The sequence below is a fragment of the Pogona vitticeps genome, chromosome 14, assembly GCF_051106095.1.
Source record: "Pogona vitticeps strain Pit_001003342236 chromosome 14, PviZW2.1, whole genome shotgun sequence".
Lineage (NCBI taxonomy): Eukaryota > Metazoa > Chordata > Lepidosauria > Squamata > Agamidae > Pogona > Pogona vitticeps.
The window spans coordinates 7603648-7620621 of record NC_135796.1 but is presented as its reverse complement, the minus strand read 5'-3'; the positions used below and the strand labels follow the sequence as shown (position 1 = coordinate 7620621).

Genomic DNA, 16974 nt, shown 5'->3' with positions numbered 1-16974 from the left:
CTAAGCGAAACACGGTTTCCCATTGAAATGCATTGAAAACCGGATAATCCGTTCCAATAGGAACGAATTGCCGTCCTTAAGCAAAAATCGCCACAGGAAACATCGCTAAGCGAAACACGGTACCCCAACTGAAATGCATTGAAACCTATTCAATGCATCTCAATGGGGAAAAAAATACAACAACAAATTAAAAAAGAGTCAGAACAAAGTCAAATTTAGTTAATAAAGGGTTTATTAAGTGCACTTTATGATTTCAAACATTTTAAACAGTAAACTTTAACTTTATAAATAACAGGAAAACATTTAAAAAACAGCAAACATGAGGCTATTTAAACCATTGTTAAGCGAAACGGGGGACCCAAAATTTAATCGCTATGCTGGAATTTTCAGCATGTATACAATATTGAAACAGCGCCGTCTACGTTGGCTTGGGCACGTCGTGAGAATGGCTGATGGTCGGATTCCAAAAGATCTCCTGTATGGAGAATTAGTGCAGGGAAGCCGCCCCCGAGGGAGACCACAGCTGCGTTACAAGGACATCCGCAAGCGGGATCTGAAGGCCTTAGGAATGGACCTCAACAGATGGGAAACCTTGACGTCTGAGCGTTCAGCCTGGAGGCAGGCGGTGCATCATGGCCTCTCCCAATTTGAAGAGACACTTGTACAGCAGACCGAGGCAAAGAGGCAGTCCCGAAACAAGCAAAACCAGGGAGCTGGACAGGGGACAGATTGGATTTGTCTCCAGTGTGGAAGGGATTGTCACTCTCGAATTGGCCTTCTCAGCCACACAAGACACTGTTCCAAGACCTCCATACAGAGCACGATACCATAGTCTCTTGAGACTGAAGGATGCCTACAAAATGCGAAGCATGGTCCCAACCATCACTAAGCGAAAATCGCCCATAGGGACCATCGCTAAACGAAGCGCAAAAACACTCTGAAAGGCATCGCTAAGCGATTTTGTCGCTAAACAGAGCGCCCGTTCAGCGAGGCACCACTGTATTTGCAATAAACAAGTTGTTGACTTCAGAGCTCTGTGAGTCATTTTCTTACTTTATTCATGACCCCAAGACCAAATTTTTAATAACATTTAGTTCTGCTTTGTTCCCTACTTTAGCATTCCAACATTTCTCTTGCCAAGCTACAAATGGGAGATGTTAAGGAAGCACAAGATAGGGAAGAGGAGGAGGCAGAAGAAATGGCAGAACTACTACTTGATAAATATAGTGAGAATTTTAAAGCTCATTCCAAATTTCAGTCAAAGTCATTGTGGCAGACAGCCCACACGTCACTCCTGTCAGTCATTTTAGAGCTCTAGTGTAGAAGCCTATGACAGGACAGGAGGGGCGGAGTCAGGAGAACTGGGAGAGACAAGAGAGCCAGTTAGGGAGAAGATTGTGAAGTGTTTAGACAAGAGATTGGGAAGTTGGTGCGTTAAGAGAATATAAAAGAGTTAAAAGTAATAAGAAATACATAGACTGTCAGAATATATTGAGACCTTGATTAAAATGAATGAATACAAGCAAGCTTATATGTAATCAAATCCACATTTATTTAATGAATAATAAAAGAACATCCATAATTTTCTTCTGTGATTTACCTACCCTACTATAAATAAGCCTTGTGATATTTGGCAGCAATAGTCTGAGATTCATAATTGGTACAGTGAGGGTAATACCTTCTGGTGGCAGCAAAAAAGGGTGAAAAGAACAAGTCGTGTACGAACGTGAACCTGTGCGAGTGGGAAAACACACAGAGGACACTGGGGGTGCGCGCCAGTCATGTTTTAGAACAGTCTCTGCCAATCTCAGTACATGTTGAATTACAGTGTCTATCATTCCCAGTCAGCACTGTCTCTCTTGCCTGTTAATGCTGGGAACTTTGCTACAATTTGTTTCAAAACCACAAGGATGCAGACAGCTGCTTAACAACACAAAGAAAGGTCTTTTTACAAGGTGTTCTTTCAATATTAATGACAGCTTTTACCAAAAAAGAAAAGTGGAAGGGGAAAGAAACAATCGTGTTGTGACATTAATCAGGTAACTTCTAACCCTGCTAGTTTATAGACCAGATTTTCCACGAAGAGGCTCAGGAGGCTGAGGCATCCCATTAATAAAGCAGAAATTGGCACAATCAAGGCACGTACAAGGCTTTTCCAAGCAAGACACAGGTGTGAATAAAAAGGGCTTAAGTGAGTAGTTTCACTTAATGCTCTCATACAAAAAAGAACATTTGTGCTCAAGCAAACATTTATTAGCTAGGCTTGAGTAAGGGATGCAGGTAAGCCACTAAATGTCAAAATATATTTATTTTCATCTTATTTATTCAATTCATATACAACCTCATTTGTGCAACCACTAGTCTGGATAGCTTACAGAGGATTAAAGCTTACGATACCTCAGAATAATAAAAATACATACAAAATAACATAGCAATACAACAGATAATAATTATAAGCATAAAATAACCCTACCAAAATCCAGAATTAAAAATAGAAAGTTGGTACCCTGTCTTCCTGAAAATAAGACCTAACCTGAAAATAAGCCCTAGCAGTCCGATATAGATCTAACCTACGCGGCGGCTAGTAGGAACTGAGAGGACCTTGGGCAGGCGGGGCAGCGTCCTACCAATCACGTGTTTTTAAACTCTAGAAACTTCCAAGACATCCTGCACAGGCACAGAACAACCCATTTGTGTGCACTCACAGAAGAACCTAGTAATTTCACAGCTTAAATGACTGAGCTGCTGAATATTATTATATATTTTTTAAAATATCTTTTAAAATATTTTCAAAGGAGGAATTAAAAATGTTTGACCATGAAGGAATTAATTGTGTTCTTTCACTGTCATTGAATAGGCTTCGGAGTGTTACGATCAAAAGTTCAATCTGATTAGAATCTTGGCAATTTATAAAAGAAAACTGGTAAACTCATACCTCATGTTGCTTTAAAAATACAAAGGCTCAACTGCCACAAAATAACAAAAGTGGGGGGCACTGAGTATTTTCTTTCCAGGCATGCTTACTTCATCTTATCAATGTGTTTGATCTGTTTTAAACCAGCTAGGGTTTCAGGTTGCTTTGTTCTGCACAGGGTAAAAAGTGTTACTTTTTAAAAACTCTAATTAGAAAACCCTTTCCCCACACAACCCCAAATTTGACAGACAGCAAGAGAAGACTTTCTGCTATGTCTCTGGTAAATTTGGTGGTGATCCAAGGTCCAGTTTCATAGTTATAATTTTTTGTTAGGGGCATTCCTTTTTTAGTTGGCTTATGGAATGCTGAATGCTGCTGGCATCAACAATATTGAATAATTAATAATATGCCCACCTAGGCATCAATAATATTGAAGGTACAAAGATATCTCTTTTCCTTCTATTTTCTCCTTTCTGAGTCCCAGAATTCTGCCTGGGGGACTGTGGTGAATTCTGGGGCTGGAAGTCCTTAAAATCCAAGATCATATCCCTACAAAATATTAACATATATATAAGCGAATGAACTTGCAGACTAACAAACAACCTGACCAATCCAGATTTATGCCTAAAGTCATATCAATACAATATTAAATATTACATGTCATGTTTAAAAAAATAAAAAACAGCTCTGATTTTATCATTAGATGCCTATAAAGTATTTGACCAACTTAAATAGAATTTTTAAAATCACATCTCACATCTTTATCAGATATACACAGACACCTATCATGATTGCCACCTGCCCCCACATTTACTGTTTGCGACTGCACTAGAAGCACTTGTACTAAATACCTGACATAACCTACATCTGGAGGGAGTGAGAGTGGGAGACGCCCACCACAGAACCACTGTCACATATGTGCAAACACCAAACACATTTACTGAGAAGAAAACTCTCTTGATTCCAAAAGTATTTCCATAATATGCTATGACCAGGAGGGAACCAGCACATCTGGATAACATTTTACCTGAGCACATCTCCCCAGTTCCGTCCGATCAAGAAACTGAAATATTTTTAATGCTAGTTCATATGGCAGCTGCACATCAAAGAAGGAGACTTCATTTATTTCATTCTGAAAAATGAAAAGGAGCAGGTATTAAGTGTTAACATCAAAATATTTTATTTTACATCCCACCTGAATGTAGAGCCAAATGCAAAGGAAATGCAAACCTACTTTTATTAGTTTTATAAAGTCAAGGTCCAAGAACTCAAGGATTTTCAAAGCACTGTGTGAAGAGATTATGAGTCTTCATCCTTCATAAAGTGGGTTTCGTGTGATATTCTTACCCAGCTGTTCAAGCCTAGACATGAGGTCCAGGGTTTTTGTTTCTTTTTGTTTTTGGAAGACTATTGTTTCATACAATAAATATAATACAGTGGTGCCTCGCATAGCAAGATTAATCCGTTCCGGATTAACCTTCGCTATAGCGAAACATCGCTGAACGGGGCAGGAAAAGCCATTGGAACGCATTAAACATCGTTTAATGCGTTCCAAAAGGCTCCTTTACTCACCGTTCAGCGATGTTCCAGGATGGCCGGCAGCCATTTTCGCGCCCTCCCCTCGCTTAACGAGGATGCGAAAACACTGCGCGCAGCCATTTTGGGGCTTCCAGCAGCCATTTTGGACCCACCGAACAGCTGATCGGTGGGTCGCAAAGCGAAGGTCGGTAAGCGAACCGCTTACCGACCTTCATAGAGCGAGTTTCGCCCTATCTAAAACTCATTGAGCGATCGCATTAGCGATCCCAAAAAAGAGATCGCTATGCGATTTTGTCGTTGTACGGTGCGCTTGTTAAGTGAGGCACCACTGTACATTGTTTTAATATTAAAATACAATTAAACTGTTATATTAAAAAGCATTTGAAATAATTTTTAAAACACATTACAGATTTTAAAAATTTGCAACTCTTAAAATAATTTAGGGACCAGGTCAAAATCTACAGTGGTGCCTTGCAAGACGAATTTAATTCATTCCACGGTTAACGCAGTCTTGTGAAAAATTCATCTTGCGAAATCCATTTTCCCATAGGAATGCATTGAAATCTAATTAATGTGTTCCTATGGGCAAAAAAAGTCAGAACTAAGTCAAATTTGCTTTACAAAGGGTTTATTAAGTGCTCTTTAAAGCCATATGTATTGTGCAGATGATTTAAAATTTTTCAATCAAAAAACTAACTTTTTCAACATCATAGAAAAACATTTAAAAATCAGCAAACATGAGGCAAGAACAAAAAATGGAAAACATTCATCTTCTGAAGCATGGCCATAGGAACATTCATCTTGCGAGTCATCAAGCCCATTGCCAAAACCATTTGTCTTGCGTGTGTGTTTTTTTTGTCCTGCAAGGCATTTGTCTTGCGAGGCAACACTGTATATGTTCTCCTAGATGTTTTTGTCAGTTTATTTTACTGAATTTGCTATTTTATTGCTGTATGTTATTTTTCTCATGGGGTGTTTTGATTGTATGACATTTTATTTACATACCTAAGCATAGATACTCACCCCCCACCTGCCTTGGTAGCATCTGATGCAGAACAGCTCAGATGTTACTTTTCCCTTTTTTGCCAATACAGTTAACCAAATGACATATTTTTGTCATATTCTAGTTACATGTGCCAATCAAAGAATTTGAAACTAATTTTAGCAAATCACATTTCAAATACATGTATTTACTGTTAAACAAGAATTACTTAATTTATGAATGTTTACAAAATAGTGACAAGGTCAGCATTTATTTGATACATATAAAGAATATGATCCACTAGGAAATAATGACCATGCCGTGATGTCTTTCACCATGCATGTTGGGAAGAGAGTGGCAAGTAAATCTGATATAAAAATCCTAGATATCCAAAGGGCAGACTTTGCTCACACAAGGAAATTAGTTAGAAAGAAGTTGAAAGGTAAGGTAAAAAGAATCCAATATCTCCAGAGTACTAGAGGCCCAGCAGAAGTATATACCACAAAGAAAGAAGGGCTCATCTAAGTCCAAGAGGGTGCCAGGAAGTGTGATGCAAAAGTAGATGGAGTCGACCAGGTTGCAGTACTGCAGATATCTTGGACTGAGATGCCTCTAAGAAAGGCCATGGAAACCGCCAGCGCCCTGCTGGAATGTGCCTTGACCTGGTCAGGAATAGGCTTCTTAGCCATCTGGTAGGCCAGATGAATAGTCTGGACGATCCACCTTGAAATGGTTTAGGAAGAAACCTGTTGTCCTCTAAAGGGTGAATGAGATGAAAAAATCAAGCGCTTGGACTTCCTAAAGGAAGCAGTGCTTTTAACATAGAAGGCCAAAGCACGTCAAACATCCAAAAGGTGAAGTGATCTCTCAGCACCAGTGGAAGGCTTAGGAAAAAACGTAGGCAGAATGATTGGTTGCCGAATAAGAAAATCAGTAGAAACTTTGGGAAGGAAAGAAACATCAGGATAAAGGGTAACCTTATCCAGGTGAAATTGAAGGAAGGGAGGATCAACATGGAGAGCTGCCAATTCTAATGCACTCCGGGCAGAAATGACTGCCACTAGAAAAAGAACTTTGAATGTCAATAAGCGGTCTGTGGCAGTAGCCAGAGGTTCAAACGGTGGGAGAGACAGCTGTCTTAACACTGTATGTAGAGACCACTGAGGTGTAGGGGACGGTCTTGGAGGGTTAAGGTGGGCTAAGCCACGGAGGAATCTTTTCAACGTAGGGTGCTGAAATAAAGCTGCATCAGAATTTTGGGGTTAGTGTGCCAGAACAGCTGACATGTATACTTTCAGCGTAGACAAAGATAGGTGATGATCGAATAGATAAGATAGAAAGAGTAAGACAGCGTTCAGGGTAGTTGGCGCCAACGGAAGACTGCATGCTGTTACAAATTTTTTGAAAACTAGCCATTTATAAGTGCAGAGATGATTAGTGGAAGGTTTCCTTGAGTGTGATAGAATTTTATCTACTGAGGTACGATTCTCCAAGCCGTCAGATGTAGAGACAGGAGGTCAGGATGGAAAGTCTTCCCTTGATGTTGGGTGAGAAGATGGGGAAGACACAACAGCCGCATTGATTGAGAGGCTATGGAAGTCAGCGTTGTGAGCCACAGTTGCCTCGGCCATAATGGGGCAACCAGGATGCATTGGCATGCTTTATTTTCTCAATGGTTCTTAGGATCAGTGGTATCAGAGAGAAGAGATATATTAGATATGTGTGTGAGAAGGTTCGGGGAGTGTCTTTACCTGTTCCTCTTCTTGTAACCCAAAAGATGAGTCAGAATTATTAATAAATGAATTTTTATCAATATAACCAGTTGCTTCTTTGTTTAACTGATATGAACCACAAACAGATAACTGGGGAGGGGAACTCTCCCAAAACCATAACGACTTTTCTTTATCAAGGTCTTTCAATAATATGTTTTTGCCTCCTTCTCCTGGTCTGTTGGAGCTCTCAGACACCCGCTGCATACAGCGCACAGGGTCCCGCAACATGGATGGCGAGCCCATTCCCATTCTAACAGTTTCTCGCTCTCCATACTCGGGTCTACTGGATACACTCGTCGCTCCGGACCTCGACCCCTTGGATATACTAAAACTGTCCATTCTTCCGGACTCAATCCGGGTATTATTGGCTTTGCGCAGTCTTTAGTCAAGATCTCATCTCTGTCCTCATCCACACTGGTAGCGCTTCTCTTTCTCGGCACGGAGAAGACTTGTATGCTTTTATCTGCTTTCCCAATTATATCCTCTTTAAATACAGTTATTCTCTTCGTCTCTTTGGACTTGGTACCTTCCTCGGTGGTGAGAAATACATCAACTCTTTCCCTGTCAATTCCTGTACTCCTCCTCACTCTCTCCTCACTTTCATCTAACGAACTTAACCGCTTCCCCCTCTCGCGATCTCCTTCCTCTCGAGACACTGCTAGCTTCTCCGCGTGGCTGTCATCCTCCTCCTTCTCTGTGCGAGCTTCTGCCATTTGTCCTCTCACCTGCTCTGCTTCTACTTCCCTTCCTGCTTTCGTTGTTTCTCTTGTTTGATCTATCTTAGGTTCGTGAGGGGACAGCTCACTCCCTGCCTGGTCCTCACAGTGTGCTCCACAATACTATGAGAGTGTCTCCCAGAGACCCCCGGCCTATTCCTGCTCTCGAGAAATAGCTGTCGCATTTCTTGTTCATCTGCAATGCTAACACGTCTATTACAGGATGACCCCATCGTTTGCAGATGCTGAGAAACACCTTGTGATCGAGAGACCATTCGTGCATCTGAAAAGTCCGTCTGCTCAGACGATCTGCCCAGGCATTGTCTTGTGTGGAAATTTGGACCCAGGGGAGCAAACCCTTGTTATATGCACCTGTGGGGTGATATTCATATTCATATACAAATACAAATACACCCATCTCTAATTGAGACATATACAATTATGCAAGGGATGGATAAAGTGGATAGAGGGAAGCTCTTTCCTCTCTCACACAATACCATAACCAATGAAGATCCACTCAAATTGACTGTTAGGAGCGTGAGAACAGACAAAAAAAATCTTTACCAAGCATGTTGTTAGTCTGTGGAACCCCTTGACACAGGATGTGGTGATGGCATCTGGCCTAGATTCCTTTAAAAAAGGATTGGACATATTCCTGGAGGAAAAGTCCGTTGGAGGTGACAAGCCATGATGGGGATGTATAATCTCCAGGCTTAAAAGGCAGGTACCTCAAACTGCCAGATGCAGGGGAGGGGTATCAGAAGACAGGTATCTAGTTGTCTGGTGGGGCCACTGTGAGATATAGGAAGGTGGACTAGATGGGCCCTTGGCCTGATCCAGTAGGGCTCTCCTTGTGTTCTTAATATTTCATGTAGATATAATGGAGAGAATGATGGAGGCAGCCCCAGCCACAAGACAAGACTAGTGCTGGGAGGATCATCCTTGAAACTCAACCACCAGTATAATCATCACAGCCAAAAAGGAAATCCAATCACATTTTTTAAAAATACAGTCTGTATCTCCTGCAATTTATATCGTCATTCATTTTTATTTGCTGTAAAGTCATTTCTCATTTATGACAACCCTAATAGGGTTGTTGAGATATGTAGGATATTCAAAGAGTAGTTTGAACCCATATACTTAGTTTTCACAGCAAGCAAGGATTTGAATCCAGGTCTCCTCAGTTCTAGTCTGTTCACTATACCAGCGGTCCCTAAGCTTTTTAGCCCAGCGAGGCAGACGGGGCACCCCCTGCACTCACACACACGCACTTGCACGCATGCGCAAAGGGTGGCGCAGTGTTCATGCAGGCAGGTGTGCTCATGCGCATGTGCAAAGGGCGGTGCAGCGCTCATGTGGGCGCGCACATGCAGGCGCAAACATGCTGTGGGGGGGAGTGCGTGCAGGAGGGAAGGTCTTGCTTCACGGCCCAGTCCACCTCAGGGGACCTCTGCACTATACCACACTGACTCTCCATAATATCCTAGCATAAAACAAGTAGAAAAACACCACATTGGCTCAAAATTATGCATTCTTCTACCTACAGAGTGGGTTAAAATAACTGAGTTATTAAAAATAATATTTAAAATTTTTAATTGGCCATTTTGTATTGAATTCAATTTTTTAAAAACAACATTGCCAAAATGCTTCTTGATTTTAAAAAGCCCTATGGAATGATAATTTTCCTTTAAAATATGTTACTGCTCTAAGATCTATTAGTAGTTGAGCGTAATAGAACAGGGATTATAAATTCTATTTCTTTATTATGAGACAATGCATTAATATAATATTTTTCCAAAAACAATGTTGTAAATGTAGTTCAGTGGTTTAACTGCAGTACTACAGTCAAAACTCTGCTTGTAAGAAAACATCTATTTTGAAAAATATGTATTAAGGTTATTATACGTAAGAGTGCACTTTTGGGGGTGAAAGCACATGAGTACATCAAGACTTTCTGCATAGTGGTTTACGTTATGACTGAAATTATGATTCAAATAAATTTGGTTTCATTATTTCTGCCCTGCTTACATATATGTGAAGCATGCAGACTCGCAACACACAGTTGTCATCATCACAGTTATTTCTCTAAGATGTAATGCAAAAACAAAAAATTAAATTGCTGAATGCAAAAGAAAAAGTGGCTCAACTAATTTTAAAATGGTTCTACTGAAAACCATCCTGCCCCAGAAAAGGCTATAAAGTGAAACATTCTGACTTGCCAAATACAAAGGATCTGGATTTACTTTTATGCATTGTTCCAAATCCCATATAATCAACTGCAAGACCTCAAAGCAAAAATAAAAAATCTAAACCTATCTTTATAAATTAGTTCCAGAATTTCTTAGAACACCTGCTGGAGATAATCAAAAATATAAAAACGGACACCTACTCCTTGAAGACATACATTTATCTTTTAGTTAATGGACTAATTTACTACCATCAGAAATTTAATTTGTAGAAAAAAAGAAAGAAATGTATAAGGAACATGTTTCTTCTTACAATTGTGTAAACTGTAAGATTTCAGACACTAACTATAAGACAAATATTGTAAGAGTTTCCAACTTCTTAGGACACACAAATATGAGTAATGATGGGGGTATGCTATTGGTGTTTTGTTCATACTGATTTTGTTTTGTTTTGTTTACTACAAATGCCATCATTCTCCACTCTGGTGGTCCTCCACCTGACACACAAGCACGTAAAACACCTAAATGTGGCTGACCCAAGCTGGAAGTTGATATTAACTCCACCTACCTTCCTTTTCCAACAACTGTGTTCTAATTTGGTCTAGATATCTCTAGTTTCCCTCCACTGGTGAGATAAGTAGTTGTGGTGGAATATAAGCTATTTCAGGCATTTCTCCAAGAATTAAGTCAGAGAAATGCAACTACAGCTAGCATTACTATTTTAACTACTTAAATGCATTTTCTTCTTTCATTTTCATCACTTGCTTGGGGTCACTATTGTCTGCCAATAATCTAGTTCCCTCTGCATATCTTTGCATAAAAAATGATTCTGATTCACTCTAATTTAACATGCTATAGTTGAAACAAGTCCTGTGAATGGAACTTGCCCCCCTCCTTAACCTGTGTCAATGGACAGGTTTCAGTTTTTGCAGACATAATCCTTGGATACATGAAGCCAACCAAACATCTGCTGAGCCCTTATCTTTCATGGCTTATAAAAGCTGTCAGAGAGGGACTGGTCAAGTGGGTAGGAATGCCTCCCTGAAGCAAGGTAAGATCCCAGTATGTTTAAACTAGCCAACATTTTTACATTATTGAAAAAGCCCTGTATGGATGACATGGTATTGAAACCAATGTTTCATTCTTCAGCAAAGTTGTGGATTCACAAAGTTTTGGAGGAGACAGATTATCCATTTCAATCTGGCTTCAGGCTTGCTTATGAGACAGAGACTGCTTTGGTTGCCTTGGTGAATGACTTATGCAGAAACTGAATGGGAGGGTTGTGTCTCTGCTGATTCTGCTGGACCTCTCAGCAGTATTTGATATTATTGACCATGGTATCCTCCTGGGCCATCTCTCTGGGGTGGGATGGTGGCACTTTTTTACAGTGGCTCCAGTTCTTCCTGAGGAGAGAACTCAGAAGGTCACATTTGGGAGACTCTTGTTCAATACCCTTGCTGTTGGCCTGTGCTGCACCTTAGGGTTCTGTTTTGTCCCCCATGCTATTTAACATTTACACGAAACCGCTGGGAGAGGTTGCCCAGAATTTGCAGTTTAGGTGATACAAGTATGTGGACCCAACTCTGCTTTCCCCATCTGATTCCAAGGAAACTGTTCTGTGCCTAGACTAGTGCCTGTTATCAGTAATGGAGTGGATGAGGGATAACAAACTGAAACTTAATCCATACAAGACAGAGGTGCTCCTGATAAGTCAAAAAGGAATAGAGATCTAACCTGTGCTAGATAGGGCTGCACTCCCCCTGCAAATGCAGGAGCATCTTGTGCTCCTGGATTAACGCCTGAGCCTCGATGCCCAGATGTAGTAGTCAGGAGTACATTTGTACAGTTAAAACTGGTGTGCCATCTGCGTCCATTCCTGGAGATATCTGATCTGGCCACCCATGACACATGCCTCAGTTATAGCATGGCTGGATTACTATAACACACTCTCTGTGGGGCTGTCTTTGGAAAATGTTTGGAAACGTAGAGCTTACATAACAGGCAATAAGGTATTTTGGCAGTTCTTTCAAATATCCACAGCTTTTCCTGATCTAAAAAGTCAAGGATTTTAATGTATTCAGAAGTGACCTGGGCAGCTGACACAATCACTCTTAAATTCCCTTTTCACACAAAACTCAATCTTCTCCACAGTTCACGAAAAGCTTTGAGGATGATGAAGCAATTACAATACAGATATAGAGCAGATGAAATAAAGCTCCCACAGTATGCAAACTGGCTGTGGTCAGGGAGATGTCTGGCAAATTATAATTTACTCAAGGCTACAAAAAAGGCTTTAATACCCAATTAACCAATGCAGCCTCCAATCAATGGACAGAACTCTTTCAAGTTGTTCACAACCTCACAAATTTCATGTACTGGTAATAATCTCAAAAATAGAATACTGTACATAAGACTGCCCATGAAAACATCATCAGAAATTCAGCAGGTCCACAATACAGTAGCCAGACTGATTATTAAGACTAGCAAATTTGATCACATTTCCAGTGTTGGTGTACCTTCATTGGCTCCTTGACAATTTCCATGCTCAATTCAAGCTGCCTTAATGGTTTAGGAAATCAATGTACTTGTTGGAATATGTCTGTCAGAAATCTGCTAGTCGCACTACCTGCTCCTCTCAATCTATGATGTTAGCAGCTGCTATACCGAGGCAGGTCAAAAAGATGAATATGAAGAATTGTGCCATTTTGATTGTGGCCCCTAGTCTCTGGAATAAAATGCTGACAGAGATATGCCAGGCCTTTTCCTCCTTATGTTCTAAAAGACGACAAAGACTGAATTATTTAAAGCTGCCTTTTAAAATGTTTTAAATCAATTTTAGAATTTTTATTGGGTTATTCGTATGCATTGTTTAAATACTATCTGTTGCATCAGTGTATTTTTTAAATTGCCTATTTGTTATTGAGGCATATTGTGGGTTTGTGAGTTTTAACCTCGTGTAAACCATTCAGGTTTGCACAATAGTTGAATGGGCCACTTGCACTAATGGGGCTGTATATACACTGATTAAATAGCTAAATAAATAGTTCATAAAACAAACTCATTTGCTTCTGGAATTCTTTGGTATCCTTCAGCAGTCAGTGTACATTTGCAATACAATTTTAATGTCTCTTCATTTTCTAAGTACAAATTAAATATCTGGTTTTATGGCCAGAACCACAAGATAAGAAGTCAGCATAATATTTGCTGTTGCACAGCAGTCGTATGACTAACTACACAGAGGCACATGTCTTGGCTGACTTAACCTACAGCAATACACAGTGGAAATATAGCCTAACAGAGTTATACCAACATAATATTTTAATTGAATTCAAGACTATTTATGGTAAAAGTCCCTTTTGTAAAATCTTAAGCATCACTTTACTTTCATGGGAAACTACAGAAACAATTTCATATTTGCTGCTGTCCTTCTTGGACTACAACTCCCATCATCTACAGCCAGTGCTAGTGACACAATGGCAGGAGCTGTAATCTAACACATTTGGAAGGTGCCTGTGTAGGGACGGCTGGTCTATATTGCTTCACGCTCCAGGATTTCAAACCGGTGGCCATGCACTAACTAATACTGAGTGATGTCAAGGATTGAAGCCAAGACACAAAAGAGGTACCTCCACTCATAACCAATAGACGGTGCATGCTGTGCAGCACAAGAAAACAAGCTAATGCTAAACACAATTTATTCTGATTTTTCCATGTCAAGCTACAGTGGTGCAAATGTTTGCACAGTAGTAGTTGGGAGATCTGGCTCGAGTCCACACTGGGCTACTAAACACTGTGGCCAAAATCCTATTGTTTAACATTATAAGTTGTACTAGAGAAGACCACTGAATCAATGGAAGTTTGGTGAGTCAACTCCTCTGTAAGTTCCATTGAGTCAACAACTGGGCCTAGTCTAACCGCAACTTATTTACAATAGTAAGTCCCAATTAGAGTTGACCAATTTGAATTAATGGAACTTCTGGAGGAGTTCACTTACCGACCCCCCCCCCCCTTAATTCAACAGGCCTACTCTAGTGTGATTTGCTGCAACAGGATTTTGGCCATTAGGCAACCTTGAGCTTAACCTACCTTGAAGGGTCGTTGTAAGGGTACAGTGGGCAGGGGGAGAGCTGGCAGGAAGAACTGTAATTATGAAAAACAACTGTAGAACCCTCTCTCGTGAGAGGCCCGGCTGGGCCCCCTCAGGCGCATTTTTTTCTCAGGGACTGGATGCCTACAAGTACAGCTGATGTTTGTGTGTGTGTGCATGTGTGCATATTTGTTTTCCTCTCCCCATCCAGTTTTCAATATTGTTTGTTTTTAATATTGTAAGCCCTGGGTTCTCTTGAGGAGAAATGTGTAATATTAACATTTCAAGTAATTAAATAGTAATATTTTAAACAAATAGAAATAATGATGAAAATAAAACTAAAAAAAAATAAATACCAAGTCCTGGATGAGCTGCCCAAGAAGGTCCTCCTTCTCTTCCCCTCCTGCGGCCTCCTGGGCTCTGCGGCCTTCCTTAAACTCCAGAGCCGAAGCCCAAGGGTGATGATGCCGCCGCCGCCGCCGTTTCTCTCCCTTCTCCGCCAAGGCCCACCGATGGAGAGGCGCGAAGCCGTCCCCACCTGTCATGGCCCGCGGCGCCCTCAGTTCCTCCTCCTCCTCCTCCTCCTCCTCCTCCCACGGGCCTTTTCCGGCCACCTCTCTTTCCTTCCGCCGTCCTCGAATCTCCCCCCGGGCCACCTCTGTGAGCCACCGGCAGCCGAAAAGCTCTCCCTCCGCCGCACTTTCTCCCACGGGAAAGAGTCGGAAAGCAACCCAAGAGGAAAGAGACCACCGAACCGGATGAAACCATTAATTTCCGGCTACCGGTAGCAGCCTCAATAGCTGCCCGGACAGAAATTGCGGATGCGCTTCAAGGGTTCCGAGGAATACGGCAGAATTACACCAAAGCAATATCCGGATTACTTGTTTTATTTTCTCTTCCATGCATTTGTTTGTTTTACTTCATGCCGATGATGAAATGCATTGGTTCTAGGTCAAATCAAGCACGAACTCTCTCCAGAATCTAAAATGACTAAATTTTCGGCTATCCTACTTTGGACACATCATTAGAAAGCAAGACGTGGTGGGAAATATAATAATGTTACAGAAAGTTGAGCACAACAGAAGAAGAGAAAGTCCAAGTAAGAGATGGATTGACTCTATAAAAGAGTCCACAGCCCAGATTTTACAAGAGCAGAATTAACAATAAGAGTTCGGGACAGGACATTTGGAAGGTCAATCGTTCTTAGGGTCACTATAAGTTGCAGGTGACTTGACAGCACATACCAACATGTGATGACATGGACTTGTCTATGAATGGTTATTATGCCATAAGAAATGTGCCTGTGTTGATGATGTCACAACTTTTTTAAAGCAATGCACAATAGACTACATTTATTACCTCGTGCATCCAACATCATCTGGGTAGAAGTCACTTGTGCCCCCTGAGCTCTTTCTGTGCGGCCCTCCAACCTACTTGTTTACTGCTATCAACACTCCCTCCATGTATTACCAAGTTGAAGGCTATATATCTGTGTAAGGAAAATAAAGGTGCTGTGTGGGTGGGCACAAATGTCTGTCCTGCTTTTCAAAAAAAACCCAACAACAACAACCAGGGAAAAACAGATTTTACTGGTATGTTTGCAAAAAGGATACAAAGACTTTTGCATTCAAAACATTTCTGGAAGCTCCACCCATCAAGGCTCTTCCAAAGTGTCTTCCAAAGTTGCCACTTTGCTTAAGGCAAAAGCATTCTTCCTACCTCAACAAGAGTTGGTTGCTCTGACTTTTTGCCTTGCTTGCTTTTGCCCCTACTCCTACCCCTCACTGCAGCTAGGAATCTTCTTATGCATCTGTGATTGCAGGAGCTGATAAATGGCCCCTTGGGTTGAGAGGGGATTAGTAGTCTGTTATTGGGAAAGCTTGAGAGTAATGGCATTCTACACCGCTCAACTACTAATAGTTATCGGGAATAAATTACAACTCCGGAATTACAGTGGGGTCTTGACTTGAGAACTTAATCCGTATTGGAAGGCGGTTCTCAAGTCAAAAAGTTTGCAGGTCAAATCTGCATTTCCCATAGGAATGCATTGAAAACCATTTGATCTGTATCTGCTCTTTTCCGTCCATAGAAACTAATGGGAAGCTGCTATTCCGCCTTCGACCACTAGAAGGGGATATTTTGTTTCTTTTTTTCTTAGGTCAAGAAAGGTTCAGGGAAGGCAGGGAAAATACAGTCCAGGCAGTACAGTACCAGGCAGTCCGAAGACTGTCTCCCAATCCACTCTCTAAACGCTGGGAGGAGTGAGGAAGCAGACAGGCACCCTTTTCACTGGCCAACAGTTAACTGAAAGTTCAAATTTTGCACTTTCCCTGCCTCCCACGTGGGTTTTTTTTTCAGTTCTTAACTCAAATCTAAGTATGTAAGTCAAATCAATATTTTTCTATGAGAGTGGTTCTTAAGTCAAAATGTTCTTAACTCAAGCCGTTCTTAAGTCAAGACCCCACTGTACAGAAGAGTTCTGTACACTACAGAGTTTCAAAGATGCTGCAACTGCAGTTTTATTTTGCCTTTTTATTGTATTTTAAATGCTGTAAGCCGCCCAGAGACCTTCGGGTAGTGTGGGCGGCATATAAGTTAAATAAATCAATAAACAAACAAACAAACAAACAAACAAACATACTCTTGAAGGTGCTTGAATCAGTAGAAAACTTTGGTCTGAGTTTAAATAAAAGCATTACAACTAATGATGCAAGAAGTATGGTGGGAAGTATGGGATGTAGTTGCAAGAATCAATGAAGAGGTATTGAAATTACCTGT

At 40.9% G+C, this 16974-nt stretch overlaps 1 protein-coding gene across 1 annotated transcript in view; it reads right to left on the bottom strand.

Annotated features, from left to right (window-relative positions):
• FBXW8 (F-box and WD repeat domain containing 8) overlaps positions 1-14887 on the bottom strand; it is a 109801-nt gene extending 94914 nt beyond the window's left edge. Inside the window, exons 1-2 of the mRNA XM_020813590.3 lie at positions 14553-14887; positions 3942-4046 (exon numbers count right to left, since the gene is read on the bottom strand). Of these exons, the coding sequence (XP_020669249.3) occupies positions 3942-4046; positions 14553-14741 (294 nt within the window). The 5' untranslated portion in view covers positions 14742-14887. The remainder of the gene's footprint in view (positions 1-3941; positions 4047-14552) is intronic.
• Positions 14888-16974: the final 2087 nt, after the last annotated feature.